Source organism: Anneissia japonica, unplaced genomic scaffold (assembly GCF_011630105.1).
Source record: "Anneissia japonica isolate Jap-2015-1 unplaced genomic scaffold, ASM1163010v1 scaffold287799_len804019_cov200, whole genome shotgun sequence".
NCBI classification, from domain to species: Eukaryota; Metazoa; Echinodermata; class Crinoidea; order Comatulida; family Comatulidae; genus Anneissia; species Anneissia japonica.
Window position 1 is genome coordinate 582,112 of NW_022716884.1, and position 20,547 is coordinate 602,658.

The 20,547-nt window shown below is 33.6% G+C and overlaps 1 protein-coding gene across 1 annotated transcript in view; it reads left to right on the forward strand.

Moving 5' to 3' along the window:
* The window catches only part of LOC117110033 (nitric oxide synthase, brain-like), a gene marked incomplete in the record, with an annotated part of 78,565 nt that overhangs the window by 48,221 nt on the left and 9,797 nt on the right, over nt 1-20,547 (forward strand). Inside the window, 9 exon segments of the mRNA XM_033252599.1 lie at nt 1,344-1,483; nt 8,527-8,701; nt 9,110-9,211; nt 13,076-13,270; nt 17,106-17,191; nt 18,366-18,510; nt 18,693-18,797; nt 19,458-19,501; nt 20,160-20,273. Of these exon segments, the coding sequence (XP_033108490.1) occupies nt 1,344-1,483; nt 8,527-8,701; nt 9,110-9,211; nt 13,076-13,270; nt 17,106-17,191; nt 18,366-18,510; nt 18,693-18,797; nt 19,458-19,501; nt 20,160-20,273 (1,106 nt within the window).

Below are 20,547 nucleotides of genomic sequence, written 5' to 3' on the forward strand. Positions count from 1 at the left end.
AGTTCTTTATGTTGTGGTGTTTGAAATGTTAACAATTTCCAGTGGTGATGTCAGTAATTATAAATGGTTTTATTTCTAACGGCTACGATATGTTAAAACGAGGTGTAGGTTATAATAAAGAATGACATACAAATGTTTACAACGTACGCATGTTTTGAATGATAAAATAAAGAAATGTGCATATAAAAATTGTATTACCGGTAGTTTAATATACAGTGATTTAGTATATTTTTATACTATTTAAAATGTTTGAGAAAAAAAAACAGTAGGAGTATAATACTACTATAGGCATAATTCTTTTTCTAGTTGTACCTATGAGTGGTCGGCTAAAGGGCAGTCCACCGTGACGTCCATAACACAGATGCTGAACAGAAGATGACGAGCACCAGCAAAGAATAGAACATAATAGAATAGTAGAATAATAGCGGCAATAGTAGTGCAACAGTACCAGTAGTAATAGTAGCAGCAACAGGAGTAGTAGCAGTAGCAGCGGCATTAATAGTAGCAACACAGTAGGCTAGTAGTAGCAGCAGCAGCAGCAGTAGTAGTAGCAGCAGCTGCAGCAGTAGTAGTAGTAGTTGTAGTTGTAGTGTAGTTGTAGTAATAGAAGTAGTAGAAGTAGCAGTAGCAATCGAGCAGTAGTAGCAGCACTGCCACTACAGGCAAGCAGAAACTTACACAATTTGTTTATGTGATTCTCAACTGTTGAGTACAGGATGCGCTGAAGAAAGAATGTCAGATTGTGACACCATAACTTGCTACTGTTTACTTTTGCATTACTGGTTATTAAGGAATTAGATTCTATGAATCTAGCACGACAGTTAGATATTAGTCAATATTCAGCAACTTAATTTTATTAACTCCTTTGGACCTTAGAAATAAGGAACGTTTCCATAACGACGATTCTTTTAGTTTCAGGTTATCATTACTTAGATTTATCCAGAGTACTGTAAACAAATTTACCTTCCTGTCTGCACTCTTCGAGTCATCTTTATAACAATTTTTAAAACACTTTGAACGTAATTTTCGTCCATTTTAAAATAGTCAATCAATTGAAAACGGACAGGCCTTGGCCTCAACTACAATTTGTCTCATTTTTAATGAGACTACGAGTAATCAATAAAGACAACGGTACTTAGTGCTGTATAACCAATTCTATTTTAACGATAACAATTATTACAACATTAGTAATATCTTGACGTTTCAAAACATCAGTAACAATACAACAACAAAAATAATAAGAATGATAATGATACGATAATGATATTCTTCCAAATTATTGTATACATTTATTAGGCTGCCATCCACAAATTGAAAATCAATTTTGACTTCTTTCATTTCAGCTTTGTATTAAATTTGGTTGGAAAGCTGGTTATGGTCGATTCGATATATTGCCATTAGTCTTGTCTGCTAACGGTGAAGACCCTGAGATGTTTGATATTCCGCCTGAGTTGATCTTGGAGGTGGAGATATCCCATCCTAAGTAAGTAGAAAACATCATGTCACTATCGTACCTGTGGTAAAGTGAATTCTTCATGAATTTGCATGTCATATAGAGTTGCGCGCACGCGTACAGAACACTCCATGGTAAGTGGTGCGCAAGAAGGTAAAATAATGCTCCTATAATGAGAATACACACTCTGTCACAACCAATAATAACAGTGGATAATCAGGAGGTTCATATTTTAAACAAGCATAGGAGGGTATACGTAGACTTTGAATACTTATGGTATACTGTAAACTCATAATACAACCACTTAATAGTAGACCTTTAATAGGAAACCTTTCCTCTTCCGTTTGCCAACACTAATTATGTTCGTTTCCCATTGCATCGTTGTTAATTTTATGTTTTATACAACAGTTAAATATCTATGTGCTTTAAACAATTTTCGCATTAATCCAGTGATTTTATGTTTTTCTTATTTTTATATACGGTAGCACATGACACGTAATTCAGTCTCTGCTATTGCCATTTGTGATTTTAAATAAGTTGAATATTGGATACCAAAAAACCCAACAATCTATATTTGCGTAAGCCTATGCTATCATTACGTTTTCCATATCAAGTCAATGTTGCCCGGACGCTTCTAGCGCCGCTTTACCCAGTGTATTCTCGGATATGTGAACATATCATTCACGTGACACTAATAGTGTGGGTTCCGACCCGTTGCCACCCGGGCCCGTTGCCACCCGTCCTTTTGCCACCCTAGGCCCGTTGCCCATCGGGTCTTTTGCCACCCAACCTTTTACCGCCCTTTCTTTTGCCACCCGGATTTTTGCCACCAGGCCTTTCGCCACCCGGCATTTTTCACCCGCTTTTCTGCCACCCTGTCTTTTGCCACCCTAGGCCCGTTGCCACCTGGCCTTTTGCCAACCGGCCTTATGCCACCCAGCCCTTTGCCACCCGGCCTTTTACCATCCAGGCCCGTTGCCACCGGCCTTTTGCCACCCGGCCTTTTGCCACCATAGGCCCGTTGCCATCTAGGTCTGTTGCCTACACCCTAATGGTGTATTACGATGTTCATTTATATTTGAGTGTGACTGAAGTTTAATTATTGGCTAAATATTTCAAAAGTAACTAGGCCCTATTAGTTATAATCATATTCGATATGGGAATTCTATTTAAATCTTCTAATTATTCGATAAATATTTATACCTAATTTGTTTTCGATCCATCAAGCCAGTCTCACCTTATATTATTTTAGTAAGATTTCTAGCAGAATGAACGCACTTTTTAAAAATGTCTGTCATGTGGAATCACGTGTTATTAAAAAGAATAATAATAGTGCATTAGTGTTATTAGTTTCATTGCACACAGGCGTCGATCTACGTAAGTGCCACTGGCCGGCGACGAAAATACTCTGATGTTAGTAAATAAGACCCTATTGGTTTATATAATGGTGCATGCTTATCACCTGTGCAATCAAGTGTTTTTCAATCAATCAATCAATCAAACATTTATATTGCGCCAATTAAAGAAAATGGTCAAAGGCGCATTGTACCCTGAAGTTTGGTGAACAAATAAGTCTTTAGGTTTATTTTAAAAGAATCAAGGGAGGACGAGTCTTTAACAAATGATGGTAGTTCGTTCCAAAGAGAAGATGCAGCACAAGAAAAAGTACGACCACCGTAAGTCTTAGTACGGAAACAAGGAACAGATAGCAATGATCACAAGGAACAGATAGCAATGATCTGTCATAAGAACGAAGGCGGCGAGATGGAACATATTGAGGAACTTGTTGAGTGATATAAGATGGACGAGAAAATAATAAAGCTTTATATGTTAAAAATAAGGATCTTGAAAACAATTTATTAATGTAATGTCCAGCCTATCAAATTTCATTTCATAGAAACATGTGACATGCCTAAATATGGTCATCATGAGGAAATCACATAATGACCATATATAGGCACATCATGACTATTATATGTGCATACAACAGCATTTTGTCAAAGAAAATTTAATAGTTTGGACATAAGAGCTTTATACGAACATTTGCTATTTTTCATTATATTATACAAGTATGAAAATAAGTAAAAATTAAACATCTCGTAGCTTTAATTGCGCATAACTGTGCTAAAGTTCAAGACATTTTACATATATATATAATCACATGTTTTCAATGATGTGCAAAACAATACACATTTACAAAATTCGAAGTGAAGTCCTTGCGACTGAGAGGCATGAACCATTTGCATACATTTTAGACTGCATGATAATGATATAATAAGTACACTGATGATATAGGATATCTTCATACTGACAGAATTGTGTGCTTGTGTACTTTTTCAATTATCCTACTAGAGTGAGATAATATCATATTCAAGGAAGAAAAGTTGTTCAGAAGCTTTCAAATTTAAGACCAAAACACCTTTCTCTAACCAAACACATTATATTTTTTCTTATTGAAAGTTGTTAATTTATCTTGGAACATTTATCAAAACAAATTATGTGGGTGACGACATTTTCATAAACGTGTTTCGCATGAGTAAATTTTGAATTTTAATGATTGTATTGTATAAATGGACGCGGATAGCGTTAGAATTCTAACTAATTTAGTCCTTAAGCATGAGAAAATTTGCATCGAAATGTAGATATATTGTTAAAATGGAAATATTGTCGAGTCAGTCGGAAAACAAAATATTTTGTTAAAGGTATTTAAGTTAAAGTATGAGGATTAATGTTTTTTTCTTCTGTATTTATCTTTAACGACAATTAAAACACTTATAAACTTATACTATATTGTATATATACATATATAAATAAATAGATAATTAATATTAACACTATGTAGCGTGGCGCAGCGTGTAAGGTGTCAAAATACTCGAGGTACACTACTGAAAAAATTGTTAACAATATAAACTTAAGCTACTGAATTTTAAACAATTAGTTTAAACAGAAGTCTGAAGACCCTGGTCCCATTTCTGACTGTTCAATTAGTTTTCTTTTCGTTGTTGCTTATTTAAATTTTATCTTACCAAGATCCAGCCATACATGTATTACACGAAGGTTATACATAAATACTGATCAAAAATACAAAGTAAATTAAAATATTATTTGTGCAATCAAATGCCAGAAAAATAAACTTACACTAATGATCTTTTAACAATTAGTACGTATACATGTGAGGATTACTGCAGTATACTAATTATAATACATAACGTACATATATATGTATAGCATATATATACATACACACATTGAATTACATACATATATTCATATTCATACATACACCCACACATACATATATAGGGCCTATACATAGCTCTGGTTTAATTTCTGGCTGTAATTTAGCTGTTGCTTTTTTTAGTAGTATAAATACAATACTATTTCTCCGTATCGCATTATTAATGGATATACATCAATTCTAGACACATTAAAAAAAAGTCCAGTAGTTGATCCATGGAGTTATTAACACGTAATGTAAAGGACTAGCTCCATAGTTCAACAAACTTTGACTGTTGTTCCACATAACATTATCAACCTCCGAATTCATCATTACATTAACTCTTGAGGATGCCTGTGAATAATAATGTTTATTTAAATCATAAATGGTGTTTATCGTCGGTGATGGACGCGTAGCCGGTCAGTATTTGGATAAGTTCGTAAACAAGTTCTACTAGGCGGTTCACACTCTGAGCAATCACAGGCAACGCGTCCAAATTTCTCTAGTGTGAACATGTGCGAGCTAAGATTACTAGTCACGCAAGTTACCGTCATAGTAGTAAAATAAAGTGCAATAAAACGATCAGACGGATCTCTAGATACATATGCTCGGCAGTCAGCAGCCACATTTACCAGTTGAAAATTTCCACTTTATTTCTGATTCAGAAATTTTCCATAGTCTGTGGAAAGGGAGAATATTGCCCATAACAATTGTCGTATTATTGAATCATAGTATCCTAATTGAATAGTTAGGGTACAGGTAGGAGAATAACCCATAGCTTGGAGCGTCATTGTGCTGAATTGCGTGTGGGCGTGATCCATCAAACAGCCGCAAAGAGGCGCTTCATGGTAGATACGTGTTCACATCATTCCACAACGACAGGGGCTGAAATGAACCATAACATCGGGGTACTTCCGAAAGATGCAATGGGTTCTTTAAAGTGCACATGAGCCACACTGGACCTCCATTTTAAGTCCTTATCCGAGAAGACTTGGTTCTCCAACCGAACCATGGGCGAGGAGCGGCTGGAACCAGCGCCGATGTTAAGGCTGTAGCTAGCGGCGCCCCTGCCTTACCTCGGCTACTCGACTCGCCCAAAGTTGATTGATCAGTTAATTAGATTGAATAATTGATCGATCAATTGATTGAAAAAAAATTAATTGCTTAATTGCTTGACTGATTGGATCCAACGGGTGGGAAGCGCCCTTTATATCATTTAGTATTTTAGCGATAAAAGTACACCGTAACTGATATTCATACACAATCAACAAACGTATAAATATAGGCCATTCCTCCCAATTTTCCTTTTGTAGAGCCATGTCACAAGTCAGTAAACGTGTTATTTGTGATGTTTATTTTACGCTTCTTCCACGGTATGTTTGCGACATCGATACAAATTATTGTTTTCTATCAAAGAGTCGTTTAAAAATAGCAGTTGGTTTTCAGTTTCTTTCAGACGTATCATCTTCTAAACTTCCGATACGCTCTCTTAATTGTCTCCATTGTTAATAATATATTAATGCTTAACAGGCGCAGCTACGTTTTAATTCTTTTGTCGATACCGACTATTTTTAAGATAATCTTCATGAATTGAGCTGACGAAACAAACGCGAATACTGCAGTCGCGCTGTATATCAATCAATTAACGATGGAGAGCTCAGGATATTTATATTTTGACAGGCATTGCAGGATGAAATTAATGCAGCATCAATTTAAGCATAAATAGCTACCACTTGTACGAGATCCGCATTAAACTTAGAAAGAAAAAGAACATTAAATATTGAAAAATACGTAAACTGCTTCCACTTCAACTGACTACAATAGCATAACTGTTAAAACAACATACGATACTAAAGACAATTGAAAGATTATTTTTCAGAAATGTGTCGCTAGTTTGTACAAAACTGATTAGTTCTTAAATTCATCACAATTATTTATCAATCAAAATAGCAGACATGTTTATAATCCTGGCTATCATATGGTCACAGTATTGCCCCAAAATCACTTTAGATGCTATCGTATGCTCATCTAACTATGCCGTATCGGAGCCTTATTTCCGACCCCAATCAGGACTGAAACTTCATCGCATTCTCGTTATTGGTATGACATTTTAAGGCAATGATTGTGGTCAATCGTTAGTAATATAAAACGTCGAATATCGTTTATTTGATGTTGCCAGAGGGGTTATCGTAAACCGGGTGTTGCAGTACTGTATTGAGCTGCGTGGTCATTAGTTTAGAAGCAGCATTGAGATGCTTATGATGTTATTTAGGTGCAATATTATAACGGGGACACCATGACTAAAGCCTATTTTTATTGATAGAACGATAATTCTTCGTAGACAATTAATAACGTGAGTAGGCCTATATGTCATTTTAAGGCTGTCATTCCATTGATTCCCAATCTCGGGTAACTTCTTCTGTCGTCTATCGATCAATCGATCAATCAGTCAATCAGTAAGTGAGTAAGTGAGTCTCAATAACTCTGTATGTCTGTCATTGAGAATGTTTGGAATTAGGTAGGCCTAATAGTGAAGGTCCAGGAAAATTGTATGCAGGATAGCCTTAATTGTCATGTCTGTATTTTCTTCACGTAGCTTCCATTTGTCTCGTAAAATAAAGCGTGTCATCACTAACTGTCGTTAAGTGCACTCACATGCAAAATGATCTAGTCCTGTATTATTACATGTTGAATCATATCCACTCAAGACAGGAAAAACTCAGCATTTTTACATTTTGAATAGACAAAATAAGGATGACTGCGGAATATGTTATATTATGTTATATTAATACCAAGTGTCACTTTAGTTAATAGATGGTTCTTGGTTGTGGTGTATAGGATGTAAACACATTTTTTGATATGAATATCTACCATGACTAATATCAGTATAATTTACAATCTAAAATACACGGTGTGGCATTTCGTGAGACACGTTATGATTCCTATCATTTCTGACCCGCACTTATCCTTGAAAATGTAAATGTCCTGACATTTTTATTCTTGATTGGTTGAAATAAAGCACGTGATCTTATTTTTTGTGATACCCCATTAGAATGCACTGTAGGCGCGTATTATGGCGTGCACTCTTCAGAGAGCCATTTTAACCATATTTGAATTGAAATTTATGTCTAATTCGTCTTCGTTCGATCCCATGGTGCATACGTTTGCCGTAAAGAGAGCAGACGGTAGACCTTATACAGATTATACTTTGACATAACATTACAACATAAGGCGCCAAACATGCAAAAATAATGTTTCGCATGTTATTGTTGGATTTTTACATTTTGTCCGATTTCACCTAGCCGTCTGCATAATAGCAGAGCCTTTTCCGTTAATTCATAATGAGACGATTAGGCTTAATGACCCAGAACGTTGTTAGCCAAAAGACAGAATCACAAACTCTGAGAAATCCGTTTAACCCCCTCTCTTCTATTTCTCTGTTTAATGCACGCCCTTCTAATGTTTGATAACTTCTGTAACTGAACGAGTCATTGATCTCTTGGTAAACTTACGCTGATACTGATTTGCTTAAGCGGTAAACACATTGACGTAAAGTAGAAACCTGCCTCTAATGCCTTATATATCCTCGTCTTCTGCGCTCTCACTTTAACAATATTTATCATCACTGTGATGTGTCAATCAGATGACACAGAATGTATTTTTCAGATATTAAAATGTATTTGAATTTCTCAGCATCGATTTCAAAAATAAAACTAAATGCGTACATCATTGGAAAAATCTATCGAAATTCAATATCAAATCAAGTAAAAATTTAATTAGATGAAGTATGCATATAATATTAACAGATATATTAATGATAAATTATCAATTTATAAATTCATTTCGATTTGTTTAGATATCCATGGTTTGCCGAGCTAGGCCTACGTTGGTATGCCCTGCCTGCCGTATCCGCTCTCATGCTAGATCTCGGAGGATTGGAATTCACAGGCTGCCCTTTTAACGGCTGGTATATGGGAACAGAAATCGCTTCTCGTGATTTCTGTGACAGTTATAGACTTAATATGTTGGAGGTTTGTATTACAGTATATTAACCACCTAGAACAGTCACTTCATAGAGTGCATACCCTGTCTCTTATACACATCTAGATGTGTATAAGAGACAGATTGTATATATACATATCTCAATGGTTTTGGCTTCATTTTTCATAATTCTCTGCATGTTTCACAATGTTTGTTAATGATAATAATTAATAGATTACATTTAATTAACAGTTATAGTTATGTACCAATAATATTACATGTCCTCGAATGTCACGATCTAAATGAAATGAGGGAGGATAGAAAAAAGGGGAAGGAGTTTGTTATAAGTAAAAATAAGGTTATTACATAAATTGAACTAACACTTTTATTTATTTGAGTCGTTTAATCATGATGCCCCATAAATTGTGTTAATGTTACTGTAAAATCTATTTTTATAGACGGTTGGCAAGAAGATGGGTTTGGACACAAATGCAAATGCATCTCTCTGGAAAGATCGTGTGTTAGTGGAAGTGAACTACGCTGTCTTGTACAGTTTCCAGGTAAGAGAACGCACTAATAATACTGTAATATTATCAGTGTATATTAATATTATAATATTATTCATAATTCAATTCATAATTTTATTTTCAATACAAAACTTCCACAGTTAACTACCACACCCGGCTTGGATGTAACACATCATCCCGTCCCATATGATTACACAGCAACACCTTAACCCTCTAACCCTTGCATACTCTCAGGCCCACACACTTCGATCTTCCAACTTTAAATGTATTCACATTCACACACCTTAAACCTCATGTTTATCAACATCTCACGCTTACCACTTCAATATTCACACTTAACCTTCCCCCCTTTGATTGCTTTGGAGAAATTTAATGATTAAATGTTGTACATAAGCTATAAACTAAGTTTTTTTTGCTGAATAATGTAGTTCAATGCCTTTGACGTGGAACTGCGATGTGATACCATTATAATTGTTGATGGAGTTTATGTAGGGCATCACATAATTAAGAAATCACTTTTTAAATTTTCTCTTTTGATAAAAGGAAAAGCCATCCACGTACGAGTTATACACATGTGTATAAAATACTTACGATTAGCAACAAGTAACCTAGTTTTTGTATCCCGGCACTGCTGACGAAAGAAACTTCTTTGACTTTATTTAATGAACAACACGATTGAATAATTGAGCTCAGTACCGTATTACGTTTCTCTTGCTTTTGTGATCAAAAACATTATGACGTTCCTTGCTCTTCGTGTAGGCGTAAGATTCGGTTCGGTCGAAGTGTGGATTCATTAGTACACGTTATGATGTTAGTAAGCCGCCCCCTCCCAGAATTCTTTATTTATTCCGCCATCCCTATTTGAAATAGGCCTTTATCCTTGGTCGTAGTTCTCATTAGTTGCGCGCCGGTTCACCATTGGTCGTCTGCCCACAATATTATGCTTTCTATGATGAATACCTCTATGTTGCCCATGGGCACGATGATATCATATCACACCTTATTGACAAATCGCAAGTAATTCTTCACATAAAACTAGTTAGAGCATAAGAAAGTACTCGACACCTTCGCTATTTGACGCGAGGTTGCCAAGCATAAGATACTCGCAAATAGACTTTAAATTGAACACTCTAATGTATAAGTCGGTACGGTATACTATTAACTCAAACGATTCGTTGGATAGAATGAAAATTTGCTAAATTATACTTTAATCAAGCATAATAAATTGAATTTATTCGGCGACGATCATTAGCAAAATGAATGGAAGTCTGTACACTTATGTATAGTATGTTATTTCGTTTCTAACGATTCATTTTACAAGAACTGGATGGCACATCGATGTCAAATCAAGCAAATAATTAGCATTGTTTGCTGTATGTCCCTTGGGGTTAAGAAGCATCTCAACTCGTCAACCTCTTAACTAACTTTAATTGTTGTGAGTCTAATTTACATTATTCACATTACGTATTGGGATTTGAACCGCACTGTTTGTTCGACAGTCATTTTTTGCAAGCATTCTAATTGTTGTGAGTCTAATTAACGTTCAAATACGTACTACTTTAAATTTTCTTCTACCTGGACTGCAACACAATAACCGTATGAATTTGTTCGTGATCTGAGCCGTTGTAAGTAATTTCCTCAGCAGTATAAAATAAGGAAATGAAAGTGTATTTAAGAAACACTAAACTGAAATACTTTATCTATTTCACTTTATATGGAGTTTTGAGGACATTTTTGTTGACACAGTTATGCCTTTATTCTTCATTATGTTATTTTAAATGACCGAAGAAGAAGTAAAAATAGAATACAAAATAAACGAATTGAGAAAATTTCGTCATAAAGAACGCAACTTTAAACGAGGCAGGCAGTGATTTGTGTGCGATTAACAGCCAAGATCGTTAGTCAAGTCGGGCTTCTATTGTTGCGGAATAAAGTGATTCGTCTGGTCTTATACTAATTATAAAAATTTATATTAAAATTTTACACTGTTTGGCACATTGTAATTCTAATTATAATATTGTCTATTATTAGGGCCGCCTATAATTGTAAATATTTTAATAAATCTCTCTTCTTCGACTTTAAGAGTAATGGGTGAAAGGTAAAAATGTAGACTTAAAAGTCACCAGGTCAGATAGGTTCAAAAAATAAATATCTTGAATCAACATGTTCTTAAAAGGCAGACTCGGACATGGGAATTATAATAGTAATGATTGTGTTATGACACTGATACATCGAGGGATCTATATTAATACATTGCTGTAGATAAACCTAATAATACAGTAAATAATAATTGTTATAATCATAATAGGTTTATTATTGATATTATTTATTTGTATAATCAATAATACTAATTATAAAATAGATAACTAACAGTATATTACCGAATTGGAATATGGAAATTAGAAATTATAATATTAAATATTAATATAGTATTTTTGTTATTTTTTACGTTTACGTAAATCCTTCACTGCAAGGTTAATTTAATAAATATAATAAACACAATAAACGAAATTATTATGGCAGTATTTAATATTATTTATTGCATAATAATTATTGTTATTATAAACCTATTAATTTTTTAAAGAAAGAACTAAAGAATAAACACAAGCATCTGGACAAGACCGTTGTCTGTCTTTCACTTGTTACATCTGTAGGCAGTTGAATCTGATTCGTGACAACAAACAACGGTGTTAATCGATACCTACAAGTGACATTTAATTAATCTTTATTGAATCATATCCTTTCTTTGTGATACCGACAGCATACTTCATTACCTTTACGTTCAACCCTTGATCCTTCTTTTATTTAAAATCATCGAGTATAGTTCCGGCACCGGTTGAATATAATTTCATTTCTGATCTCCTGGAAACAAAAAAAAATCAATGCGCATCAAAGTTGATTTATCTGTCTTTTACCCGGGAGCGTAGTAATAGTGATATCTCAGTCAAGATCACTTAAATAAAATGTATATTCTCATAACAGATTGGTTCTTTATAATCACTCTTTATTGTGCCCTAGTCGTCCCTATATTAATTATGGGAGATATATCGATTAAGCTAGAGACTTTAGAAAGGGATAGCCTAGAGGCAGCCGAAAATATACAATCGATTTTTCGATGAAGGAATAAGCGTTATTACCTGTTGTCATAAAGAAGTTTGACTTATATTCAAATATTAAACTGTCAATCTGTCATCAATAGTAACACAAGTGTACATGTTGCGTCGACAGGGAACTTGATGGTCGCTCCGAAATTATCGCTTAATTAAATTATCCCGATACCAACGCCTAATAATAACAATGTGCTGTCGACTTTATGAAATGATGAGTAATCATATATTTTAGAATGGCTTGCATAAACAGATACTATATCGCCCTTTGTCCTTTAAAGGTATCCGGTCACCCACAGTTCAATAATAAGCGTAAACATAAGCAATTTTCTACAGTTAAGTTTCGAGTTCATTTATTAAATCCCGTCAGCAGATACAAAAAGTGAGCCAAAATGATTAACGTTTACGGTTCATCCATAAGCTATATAGCTCCAGGGTTCATCCACTATCCTTCACGTATACTGTAAACGCCAATACAAGCAACTCATATTTACTTATTACTTGTTCCCATAGCCGTCATTATGTTGATTGTCCATAAAAATGGAAGAGGAAATTTTTTTAAATAAATGAATGAATACCTGTCACCCTAGGTAGACCCTTAACTGCTATTCTCCTTCCGGGTCAGGATGGTCCTGGAACTCATATATAATATGGTAATCATAATCATTATCCCTAATCATCATTATTATTCAAATTCTGCATTGAAATACTGCAGTATATCTTTATAGTATCCTCTTTTTGAAACAAAATAAGTAATGACAAGTTTGCATGTCAATGTTTTCGTTTCTAGAAAAAGAATATTACAATAACTGACCACCATACTGCATCAGAGTCGTTCATGAAGCATCTTGACAACGAGCAGCGTCTTCGAGGAGGATGCCCTGCAGATTGGGTTTGGGTTGTGCCACCGATGTCCGGAAGTATAACACCAGTGTTCCACCAAGAAATGCTATCATATCTCCTTAAGCCATCTTATGAATACCAGGTAAACAATAGCAATATACTTTATTGATTGAACACTGGACATAATATATTTTGCTTGTACTCGAACTTTGGCATTTCAAAAATTTAGACTAATTGTAACCGAATGTTAACATAATGCTGTTGATATTGATTGTATGTGTTTTTGTTACGAGTAACATCCACCTGTTATCATAAACTGGAAACGTATAGGTCACCGACGTAGCAGTAATAATTATTAATAAGTTGAAAACGTTTCATAAATAATAAAGTCATCATCAAATTTGACACCACAAAATATTCAACTATAGAGAAACTCCTCTATCGCTGATGGGGTGTTTTACCTGTTTAATATCTTGTGATATATTGAGGTTAGATTTATGAAAATATATTTAAAAAAAATATATTTGTAATCACTGCAAATACGCCTTGTGTATGTTGACTAAATCGAATAGTACGTTCTTTATCTTTTCTAGGAAGAAAGTGTTTTGCGTAATAAATGGCTTTTCCTATGGTGTATGATTTCAAGTGACGTTTAGCTTGCTTAGCAAAGCACTAAGTAGAAACATGATAAAGTTAAATGGTTTTCCATTCATTAAAATGTTTTAGTTGATAGTCTAGTCGGTCAGAATGCCATCGAACGTGACTCTGACGATTCAGCAAAGAATACAAATGCTCAGAGATTTCAGCTCAATGTTGTCATTCACTTCAACATTGAAATTCGCTTTCCATCTTTGGATCTAGAGGAAATCCTCTGAATTCGCTTTAGTTTTGAAATTAAAGTATTGCCAGTGACAATCATGGCATTTTTCATAATAACATGATTTATTTCGAAACAAATATACCATCTACTGTATGATTACCACTTGTTGGTTGAAACATAATACTGTATTGTAATATTTTTAAGCAGTAATCATTTTTAAAGTTCATATTTCTATAATGATAAACTTCATTAAACATATTAAAATACAACTCTCACTTTCAAATACAGTTATTTTAATTCACTACATTGAAAGATAAAACGTCTAATATATTTGTTGACCTAATAAATTTCAATATCTGAATTGCTTAATTACTTTGAATATATTTTAAATTAAAAAATAGACCGCCAAAATATTTCTGCACCAGACCAACACACACATTAAATTATGTACTGTACTTTTTATTATTTTTGCACACTATAGACAACTAAAGTTTACTAATAATACATTTATGATACTTTGATAAAAATGTGAAAACTAATTATTGCTTCAATTTGTGTCTAGTCTCAACAGAAATTAATTAGTTGAGACTTTTGCATAAACAATTCAATGTTTTCATTTTATGAATTTTTCTAGATTTTAGCACATTCAGTATTTCTTTAACAAGACTACATTAGTTTAGTTCAAAACAATACAAATGTACAGATTAGCATACACATCATTTGGAGTATTCCAGCTGTGTCATGAATGAATCTTCTCCACATAACCTTTCATGTCACCTGTTATACCAATAATTAACCAACGAAGCTTTGAAACCATAACCATCCCAGACGAGATGTCTACCATTGTTATTATGCTGATCTTTCGAAAATTCCTACATTCTATTATTAGGCTAAATGGCTGCGTAGCCATGAAGTCTGTTTTGGAAATAGAAATTTGTACCAGGGAATGACACAAGTTGTTACTAAAAACTATTTGCGTTACTTGGAAAATGGAGTATATATGTTTTATAATATCTGATAAAAAGGATTATTTAATAGCTCGTCTACGATGACACATATATTTGACGTTTTATAGCAAACGAAAAATTTTCACATACATTCATTCCGGTATATATATTACTTGATATATTTAAAATTATTAGAAATGGAAGGTTCCAACTACGAGCAACAGCAAATTCAGTAACATTAATAGGCTGATATGATGTGGTGACATTTGTAACAAGAAGTTGGCTGACACGAACCTAAACAAATCATACTCGTGTGGTATAGAAAAAGTATTACAATTTTGGCATAGGGCATATTCGACTGGTTCATTTCGTTGACTACGAATTTTCGTTGAGTATTATTTTCATTCGACTGGTTCGTAAAATAGACTTCGTTGACAACGAAAATTAACGTAACCAGAGTGCGTTAAGTTATCCACGTGACCAAAACAAACATGGCCGATTTGTATTAATATAATTTTAGATTAAATTTCAGAAAATAAGAATTATAATATTTACCCACATGAAGTCAAAAAATATTGTATGCTAACAGAATTCCAAAACTAGAAGAAAACATTTTTTTTTACGAGAAACGCATACTGCCACAAGCCGAAGCAATCTTAATTACGCAGCGCGTGTATCGCGGTAACTATGCAGCCATTTTGTTTTCTCGAGTATTTACAAGTTTTCTATTAGACTGGTCGTCTTCGTTAAGAAGGATTTTACAACTTCGCAGGTGGGCGTGGTTTAACGAAGACCATAGATATATACTGCAGCTTCGTTTTAAACTGAGATTTTCTAGCTTGCGAATATCTTTTACCAGAGAACACTTTGTCCTTTAAAGTTAGTATCACGCCAAACAAAACTAGTCTTTAAAATGCCACCTTTTTTCAGTGTTTTTATTTAATGAATCTCAGTTAACTATAATGTCTTTTAGTTTACTGTTTTAGGTCTAGGTAGGCCAATCTCTATTTCTGTTATTTTTGTGTTCTGTTAATTGGTATATTTGGCTATTTATATTACGCAACACACCGCGTCACCGAGATACCTGGCAAACCTTTGACGAATACGCTGCGACATAGGAAACGTTTTCATAAATTATCTTTCCGACATACTTGATATTTGCTTACATCATTTCGTGACATCTTTATACAACATCTGACATATGCTTTTAATATCAGGTATTTTTCAAAAACATCTGTTAATATTTCTAAATCTCTTTTAAAATGACGATGGGATTTATGTAAAAGTGTGGTGACGAAAATTGGATGTAAAATTATTTTTCTATCAATTTTTTTGGGTGTAATCACTTTATAGACTGCTAAGCCTAGGCCTATATCAAGGCAATTGCCTTGATATAATTCATGTTGAAATTGTTTTATTCCAATTTTTAACAATAATTTGTATATATTACATAGGCCTACAAACTATTGTTTAAATGAAAATAAAACAATAAAGTCAATGACAGAATATCCGTTTATAAACTAACATATCAAAGAAAAAGCCGAACTCTATAAGAATTAAAGGGCCATTATTGTTATGTTGTAACCATCAATAATTAAAGAACGCCAGCTTTAGGGGATTATTCGAGCCTAGTCCCTGGAGTAAGTTCTTACTAAAAACACCCTGTTAAAACAATTAATTCATGACTTGTTTTGACTTGCCGACCCACAAATTATTATATACCCTTTCTACGAATGACAAATTACTTACATTTACCCCTGGAGATGCGTATTATTCTGTGACTTTACTCTGTCAATAGGTATATGTGGCTTTCCAATCTTCCACAATGGGTTGTATGTGTCCATATGTACTATGTATGCACTTAAGTTACTGGCAATATAATTGATGTATCGTACCCCAGTGAGTATACACATGCTAGGGGAAAAGGACTTTGACGAAAGGAGTGTAATCGATGTAATGATGAATTTTCTGTGAATTTATCGTAGTCCCTGAAGTAGAGAGAAGCAAAAATAGAAGACATGACGTCAGAATAGTGTTCTCCCATTCTGCCGTTTTGTCAGTGTTCGCCTATCCATTAGCAAACATTTTATGAGAAAGATATGCCGTTGCAATTTTGACAAATTTATTTTACGATGCTATTTTAATTTGTGAGACATCACACTGTGACGTAGTGTTGATAACAACTTCCTCGTTGTTCTTGTCTTTATTAGGAGCCGGCTTGGGTCAGCCATGTTTGGAAAAACAAAAGCTCAGAGACGAAACCAAGGAAGAGGAGAACGTTTAAAGAGGTTGCAAAGTAAGAGAATTCTACATGCACGTACAAAATTGTCTTTTAATTGTATGCATATGCGCCTTTGCATTTTTAAGCTTGTTGTAAATATAGAAAACGGATATTTTATGACATGATTTATGAAAATCAAAGAGAAAAGAAGAAATAAAAGTGGGTTTAATCCCCACTAAAGAGAAAAAAAGAGAAAAAAAAGTAAGAGAATTCAAATTATATAGAAAACAGTGGCCGTATATTCAGGCATTAAAGCTGAAAGTTTATAATCCAAATGTTAACAAAATATACATTAGAAATTAATGTACAGTACATACATTTGTGCTTTTCTGGCAGTTAACACGGTTAAGTAGTATTTCATTGTATTTGTCCAGTCAATGAACTGTTTTTCGACCGTCTAAATGCTGTAATGTCTCCTCATTTACAGTTAATGTTGATAAAATTCAAAGGGCGCACATTCGCAATACAGTACAAGTAACGTGAGGGCGCCATTACATTTGACATAACATTGATAAGCAAACATCAGATCTTTCAACGTTTTTTTTTTATTATATATTTTTTTAATAATAAGTGGGATTTATCGATCAATGATAATACCACAATGGTCGTACCACTCCTGCTTTAAAAACTAAACCACTTACACAGTTTCCAGTATAGCTTGGGCCAGTATATTGATCTCTACAACTACACTCACTCCTGCAGTCAGCTTTGTCCTGCATTATTTTGTCCACAATACTTTTGAGACAACTATATATAGTTCTTTTAGATACTTTCTACCACTGGAAACGATAATTTTCTTGCCAAAACAAACATGCATATAAACATGCAACCTCGATCTGGATTGATTGACCGTCAGTCTCCAAAGAGGCATCATGCCACTAAATTTCATACCAGTCACTTGACACCACAAAAGCTGTCTTGCTCATATTATTCTATAAAATATATTTTACTGTTGGTACATCTCCAATGTAATATTATTATTATTATTGACATTATTTATTCTATTTTTAATAATACGACAAGTCACGTATAGTAGCAGATGGATATTTCTGTAGGGTTAATTGTACGTATTCTATAGTTCTATGGCAATCATGGGATTCACTTTTTCGCTTTTATTGCAACGCTGCAACAACGGGAACCATAATTTTTCTTTATGTTTCTCTTGGTTCATTGTATGTTTAATCTACAGAGCTGTCAAGTTTTCTGCTAGTTTGATGGGAAGAGCAATGGCCAAACGATTCAAAGCAACAATATTGTTCGCTACTGAAACCGGAAAGTCTGAAAACTATGCTAAAATTCTGAAAGACATCTTTAACCATGCGTTCGATGCTAGAGTAAGTTTAAGTTAATATTTCTGGGTATTTTCGTTTGCATTTTGATATAATAATAAAGCAGCCAATACAAAAACTTTATACGTTAAATAATGTATCATCAAATTCATTCCATTTTATTTTTGAAATATCAATAACGACGTATTCAAAAGAACATTTAATAAGTGCTCAGCTTTATTCATAAGGTCATGTGTATGGACGAGTATGACGTAGCCCATCTTGAACACGAGACCTTACTACTTGTCGTTACGAGTACTTTTGGTAACGGGGACGCGCCTGAAAATGGTGAAGTAAGTTGATGGAACTTGATATGACACCAATGCGCATATACATGCATAATAAACATTACCTATATTATCACAAGTTCAAATGTTTTTGGTGTTTTTTTTTTGGTTTTTTTGGTTTTTTTTACGATCGTCAGTCATAAGCAAAAACGAATAAGTAGAAGTGGAAGAACAAAAACAATTCCTTGCATAAATACCATTTCTGATCTAGTGACAATACTCAAACAACAACACAATAGACTAGAGTTTTTGGGGGTGCCTTATTTTTATAGAAAACTCGATTGCTGCGAACTGTAAGAAGGAGGCAAATTTAAGCAACACTTCTCCAAAATATTGCACACCAATATAGAATAACATATGCCACACAGTGGGCCATTAGTACACGACTTGCAGAGTCTTTTAATGTTTGATTATCTATATTAATGCTTATGCCTCTATTACACTGTCGAGCAGAGAATGGATTGTGGGATTGCTTTCAAATCAAAAAGTCGATTGCCCCAATCGATTCCCTTTTTTCCCTATTTTCATAAGCATAACATTATCTTTTGAAGGTTTGCATGACGAACCTTCTACAATCAATAGCACCACAACTGACATTATCATCGTTATTATCAAATTATTTAAATTACTAAATGTAGGCCTGTTTTATGTGTTCATTTTCTGTAGAATTTTGGCCGATATCTTGTCGAGCTTGGGCAAGAAGGCAATGGGTAAGCTACAACTTCGTATTTTTATACATATATTTAAAGATGAAATATGGGTTGTTTTATATATTCCGGTATTTCTTTATTCACAATAACAACATTAAACATTTACAGTTCATAAAATATGGCAGCTCTGAGATACGTATGAATCTCGAGTTGAATTGCATTTTATAATAAGTTAAACAGAAATCAAATCAAATCCACCAAAACTTAAACCAAGTATCAATTAATTCACTATTTCTATTGTGTTTGTGTTTGCATGGTATGTAATGCATAACTTTACCTATTTTATTGAACAATAACATCACAGACGTCTTTAACAATAAATAAACGTTACTCGTGAATATCTAATTATCAATTTATTATAACATTTATGATTTGGGTGATAAAGTGTCATTTGTAACAAACAAGTCGGCAAATAAATTTCATTAAAGTCATATAAAGAACAGTTTCACCACCTATTTCTTTATTACTATTCACTGAAATAACAAACCTTATTGTCGTTCAAATGTTTTTTTTTATTATTATTATTATAATATATATATATATATATATATATATATATATATATATAATTGATAAATATCATCAAAATAAGATCTCATTATAATGATGTTGCTATACTTTGTTTTAATTTGTTTGTTTTATATATTATCTATTACAGTAGGGCGTCATTTCGTTGGGATAAATTTTCTGGACGACCGAAGCCGAAGGTCCTTAGTCGCATGTCATCCGTGGCCAGCCTAAACGAAGCTTCGGGCGTGTTGGCAAATGTTCGGTGAGAGATACAATTATAGGCCTAACATATATAATATATATATATATATACATATATATATGTATATGTATATATATGTACATAGAATGCAAAAGCAATGAACAAACGGTTTACAATCATTGATTTAAATTTATTAAGGTATAACAAAATCAAACGGATATTTCGATAGCTCCTGCTATCTTTATCAACGTTAAAGTGAGAAAACTTTGGAGATCTTACACATACATAAAGAATAATAAATGGTATTAACCAATCAGAATCAAGTTAACAATAC